Source organism: Anarrhichthys ocellatus, unplaced genomic scaffold (assembly GCF_004355925.1).
Source record: "Anarrhichthys ocellatus isolate YVR2014 unplaced genomic scaffold, GSC_Weel_1.0 scaffold2016, whole genome shotgun sequence".
NCBI lineage: Eukaryota > Metazoa > Chordata > Actinopteri > Perciformes > Anarhichadidae > Anarrhichthys > Anarrhichthys ocellatus.
In genome coordinates this window covers 1-5,887 of record NW_022281990.1, presented here as the reverse complement: position 1 = coordinate 5,887, position 5,887 = coordinate 1, and the positions used below count along the sequence as shown (strand labels likewise).

Below are 5,887 nucleotides of genomic sequence, written 5' to 3'. Positions count from 1 at the left end.
ATTGTACAAAGTCTAAATAATAATAATAATAATAATTGTTATTATTATATAACTACTTTTGACTTTGGCCCAATCACAATGTCCCCCTTACGGACTCACGGACTTTGAGGCGCGCTCCCGCGAAGTCCGTGAGGGTTTAGGGCTGTCCCACTGTCACATCGTCAAGTGTTTGAGTCTCTTGCAGACATTTTGAGCTCTTTATGAACCCTTTCCGTAAGGCAGCATGGTATGCTGACTTAGCCTAAGGGAATTACCCCCAAATCATTGCAATGTGACGTTAAACACGGGGTAACCAGTGGACGCATGGAGACGTAAACAAAGAGGTAAACAAAGAGGACATTTACATTTACTCAGAAACATTAAGGGTTAAAAATGGAACAAAAAATAAACATGAAATCAGAAGATATTTATTAATTTATTCATCAAATATTTGATTTTGTCATTGAAGCTGTTTTGACAAAAACGAGTAAATAGATGATATCAGAATCAGAATCGTTTATTGCCAATGTATGTAACATACAAGGAATTTGTCATGGCAGGTGGTGCATAACATTAGACAATAACATTGAACAATAAACAACAATCAACAGTGCAAGAAATAGTAACATATTAAAATTTACAATAGAATTTAAAAGAATATAAAATAAAGTGCACGACAAACAGATAACAGGACTGTAAACAAGTGTGATGTAAAAGTGACAAGTGTATTTAAATATGAAGTGATGTGCAGGAGAGTAGTAGGGAGGGAAGGGAATGTCCTGGGGATGACAGAGTCAGTGGGGGACCCGGGCTCTGTTAATGAGCCCGATTGCAGATGGGAAGAAGCTGTTTGTGTGGCGTGAGGTCTTGGTCCTGATGGACCTCAGCCTCCTACCAGATGGAAGGGGCACGAACAGTCCATGTCCAGGGTGAGAGGGGTCGGCTGCAATCTTTCGTGCTCGCTTCAGGGTTCTTGAAGTGAACAAGTCCTGGAGGGACGGCAGATTGCAGCCAATCACCCTCTCAGCAGAGCGGATGATGCGCTGCAGCCTGCCCTTGTCCTTGGCAGTGGCTGCAGCGTACCAGACTATGATGGAGGAGCAGAGGATGGACTCAATGATGGCTGTGTAGAAGTGCACCATCATTGTCTTTGGCAGGTTGAATTTCTTCAGCTGCCTCAGGAAGTACATCCTCTGCTGAGCCTTCTTTGTGATGGAGCTGATGTTAAGCTCCCACTTGAGGTCCTGGGATATGATGGAGCCCAGGAAGCGGAAGGACTCCACCGCGTCGACGGGGGAGTCACACACAGTGATAGGGGCTGGTGGGGCTGCATTCTTCCTGAAATCCACAACCATCTCCACTGTCTTTAGAGCGTTGAGCTCTAGGTTGTTCAGACCGCACCAGGTCACCAGATGGTCAGTGATACGAGTTATACGACATATGAAGTTACCTCTCAACTTGTGAGGAAAGTCTGGAAGACGTTAAAATCAGGAAGTACAAAGTATAAAATAAATACCCACACTATGCATCATCTTGTTGTTTTCATGGTAACGTGATATGTCCCGTTCATATTCACACCATCTCAAGCCCTCAGTCTCTCACACTCACCCACTCACCAGGTGATGTCAGTAAGTCCCTCAGGGTCTGAGGCTTTAGGGGGGGACATTGGGATTTGGCCATAATAAATCCCAATGTCCCCATAAAGCCTCAAACCCTGAACCCTCACTGACCTCACCTGGTGAGTGGGTGAGTGTGAGAGACTGTGAGGGCTTGAGATGGTGTGAATATGAACGGGACATATCATGTTACCATGAAAACAACAAATATGATGTATAATGTGTGTATTTATTTCATACTTTGTACTCCCTGATTTTAACTCTTCAGACTCTTTCCTCACAAGATGAGAGGTAACTTCATATCATCTATTTACTCATTTGTCAAAACAGCTTCAATGACAAAATCAAATATTTGATGAATAAATGAATAAATATCCTCTGATTTCATGTTTTAATGTTCCATCTTTAACCCTTAATATTTCTGAGTACATTTATTATGACAGGCTGAACACACGTGAGCCGTCTTTGTTTACCTTTTTTTTACGTCTCCATGCGTCCACTGGTTACCCCGTGTTTAACGTCACATTGCAATGATTTGTGGGTAATTCCCTTAGGCTAACCATGCTGACTTATGGAAAGGGTTCATAAAGTAAACAAAATGTCTGAGAGACTCAAATACTTGACGATGTGACAGTGGGACAGCCCTAAACCCTCACGGACTTCGCGGGAGCGCGCCTCAAAGTCCGTGAGTCCGTAAGGGGGACATTGGAGCTGTGTCTCAATTCAGGGGCTGCATCCTTCGGAGGCTGCATTCGTAGACCGGTTGCGTCACAGCGCTGCGACTAGTGCTGTACCATTTCGCATTTTTGTTGAAGAGTCCTTCAATGCAGCCTTCTGGTCCCAGATTTGGAGGACACATCTGATGTATCCTTAGCGGCCCAGCATATCCCAAGATGCATTGCGTGCCGGTGCGCTATTACCGGCAGCTCGGCTGGCTGCATCCGACCATAGTAAGCCTTGTAAAGTAACTTTTAATAACTTCACTTTCAAACCTCAGAGGTTGAATAATATCTTACTGAGTTTGTGATGATTTATACTTTATATCATGTACATAAACGGACCAACGTGAGCTCAGGTAGACAGGTTGTGAACCTGAAATATCACTTTAAGTCCGGTAACTTTTCAAACGTTGAGATTAACTACACGAATACACTGAATTTGAGTATTTTGCTGATTCTGTTCTTGTTTTGTTACAGAGAGCCAGGAGCTGAGGGGAGAACGATGGACAAACATTCAGCAGCCGTAGCTTTGAATTAAGACATTAGTGTTATGTGGTAGTGTAGTTGTGGACCCAAACGCACGCACACAGCAGGTTTACTCCAGCCAAGACTTTATTTAACTGTGCAGGAGGAGTCACAGAAAGAACAAACAAAACAAAGGCTGACTGTCCAGCAAATTAAAGTCACTCCTATAATCTCCACCGGAGTCGGGAGGGAAGCTCAACCGAGGCCGGGACAGGTAGCCTCCGGAGTCGGGAGGGAAACTCGACCGCACTCAAAACTGAAGGAACAGAAAACAAACAGGTCTTCACTGAAATGGGTGTTCAGATTTACGTGACCAGACTGACGACGCGCCGGTGAAACGCCGAGGTATTTAAGTCAGCCTGCGGAGATCACTGGAATGAGCCACAGCTGAGCCTAAGGAGAGAGGCGTGAAGTGGGCGGAACACGGGGGTGGAAACTGTAGGCTGACACAAAAACAAAACATAAGCACATGGCCCACAATAACAAAACAGACAGGGGGGAAAACAGTGGAGCACAAACTAGGAGCAGACAGGGATCCTAACAATTAGTCCATTTGTAATATCTCCATTTGACCATCCTGTACTGAAGGTTACAGTTACATGAGCTCTCATCCTGTACAAAGCCTTCACCAACAACACAACCAGTAGATCCTTCTGATGTGTTCATGTTGCTGTCACAGAGAGGACAGTTGTGACTGTCACCTTTTTATTTTATTTATTTAAATTGACATAAGACATCCATGTAAATGATTTCAATGTGAATATGTATATATTCTGCTGTGTAAAATGTGTCAATCTTCTAAGTTTGCATCCCTGTGTGAACATTATTGATAAATGTTTCTCTTTTCATCAACTTATTTAAAAAATATAAAGTATATGCACATGTGTTACTGAGAGTTAATAAACACGTTTGCTGACATTTGTTTTGCTGCTGTTAATGTTAACTGTCTTGATTGATTTCCTCTGCTTTAGGATTGCTATATATATATATATATGTACATGTAAATATATATATATGTGTGAATGAAATGAAATAAAGTTATTGATCAATTAATTTAATTACCAGAACTATAACTGATTGAAAATTAGTTATTAGTAACTGATTTAATTAACTGATTATTAATATAGAAAAACAATATTATGAAAAATATCTATGAATTAATTATTGAATATATGATAAAAAACTGATTAAAACACTAAACTAAAACCTTTCCAGTAGTTTAGTTTAGTTTAATGTATTTATATGTATATATATTTATAATCCTGTTGAGCAGGGATTTTAGGGAGGGGAGCAGCAAGAGGGGGGCGGGGCGGGAACAGCTGTTGACGCAAACAGGAAGTCCTCTGTGGCATAGGCCGTCTCATTTCGTAGACAGCACGGTCTGGCCTATGCGGTCCTCAAAGGACGTGGCCCACGTAGACCGCGAAGGCTGGGTCCTCTGAAGGATGCAGACCCTGAATTGAGACACAGCTTGGGATTTGGCCAATCATGACTGACAGGTGCCTTCTTGTCTGATCGCTTCCTTATAGTTTGGCCCCGCCCCCTCAGCTGTTGATGACTTCCGGTTCCGGTTATTCTCCGTCCATCAGAAGGAGGAAGATGGCGTCGGCCCAGTCCGACAGAGAGCCTCCGTCTGTTCTGTGTTCAGAGGTCCTCAACTTCTCCGCTAAAGACACCGCATCGGTAAGGGTTAGTTAGTGGTTAGTTAACCCTCACCTGTCACTGCGTCACGAGCTCAATGCTTTCTGCCTAATCTGCTACACGGAGCTAATGCTGAAGCGATCTGTAAAACGTCTGGATGAGGGACAGCTGCTGTGTGTCAGCGCGAGCCAACAGCGTTAACATAACATCTGCTTTGTGTGACGTACGTTTATTTAACGTTAGAACCGTCTGTAAACAGGTGTTCTAGCTTCATGCTCTAAGTCCAGCTACACTTCACTGTTAACGTTTATTTAGCAGAGTACAGGAGTAACAGATTTACCACAGTACAGGTAGAGCAGGTCGTCCTTCAACCAGAGGGTCGGCGGTTCGATCCCTGGCTGTTCCTGTACTGTTTGTGTGAATGTTAGTTGATGTGCAGGTTACCTTGATGGTAGCTCCTCCCACCAATGGTAGCTCCTCCCATTGATGTGTGAATGATGACATGTAGTGTTAAAGAGCTCAGAGTGGTCAGAAGACTAAAAATGAGAAACAAGTATACAGTTAATTTACCATATCTCTCTCCTCTCCTCTCTCTCTCCTCTCCTGCTCTCTCTCTCTCCTCCTCCCCTCTCCTCTCTTCTTCTCCTCTCCTGGTCTGTCCTATCTCCTCCTCCCCTCTCTCCTCTCTCTTCTTCTCCTCCTCCCCTCTCCCCCTCTCTCTCCTCCACTCTCTCTCCTTTTCCTATCTCTCTCCCCTCTCCTCCTCCACTCTCTCCTTCTCCTCCTCTCCTCTCTCCTTGTCCTCCTCAGCAATGGCTGTCAGCAGCCGACCTGCAGCAGGAGGTGTACCGTCATCTGTCTGTGTATGTACCCAGAATCCTTTGCGTGGGTCCCAGTGGAGTAAGCAGCAGAGAGGAGCAGAAGGAGGAGCAGAAGGAGGATCTGGCCTCTCAGCTGCTCCTCCTGGCTCCTCTAGAGTGGCTCCTGTTGGATGAGGAGCCGGCTTCAGGTCTGAACCTCCTGCAGGAGAACAACCAGCCGTCACCTCTGTGTGGCCACGTGTTCAAGGTGGGAGAGCCCACCTACTCCTGCAGGTAATACACACACACTATACACACACTATACACACACTATACACACACTATACACACACTATACACACACTATACTCACACTATATACACACTATATACACGCTACACACGCTATATACACGTTATACACGCTACACACACGCTAAACACTATATACATGCTATACACGCTATACACTATATACATGCTATATACACGTTATACACTATACACGCTATATACATGTTATACACGCTATACACACGTTATACACACGTTATACACGCTATACACACGTTATACACACGTTATACACACGTTATACACACGTTAT

General features: G+C 44.1%; 1 protein-coding gene across 1 annotated transcript; it reads left to right on the top strand.

The window, feature by feature from the left end:
• The first annotated feature begins 4,198 nt into the window (after positions 1-4,198).
• Positions 4,199-5,642, top strand: LOC116378058 (E3 ubiquitin-protein ligase UBR2-like). The gene is made up of 2 exons (XM_031839858.1): positions 4,199-4,522; positions 5,291-5,642. Exons 1-2 carry the CDS (start codon positions 4,394-4,396, stop codon positions 5,576-5,578), a joined length of 417 nt encoding a protein of 138 aa, XP_031695718.1. The 5' UTR covers positions 4,199-4,393; the 3' UTR covers positions 5,579-5,642.
• Positions 5,643-5,887: the final 245 nt, after the last annotated feature.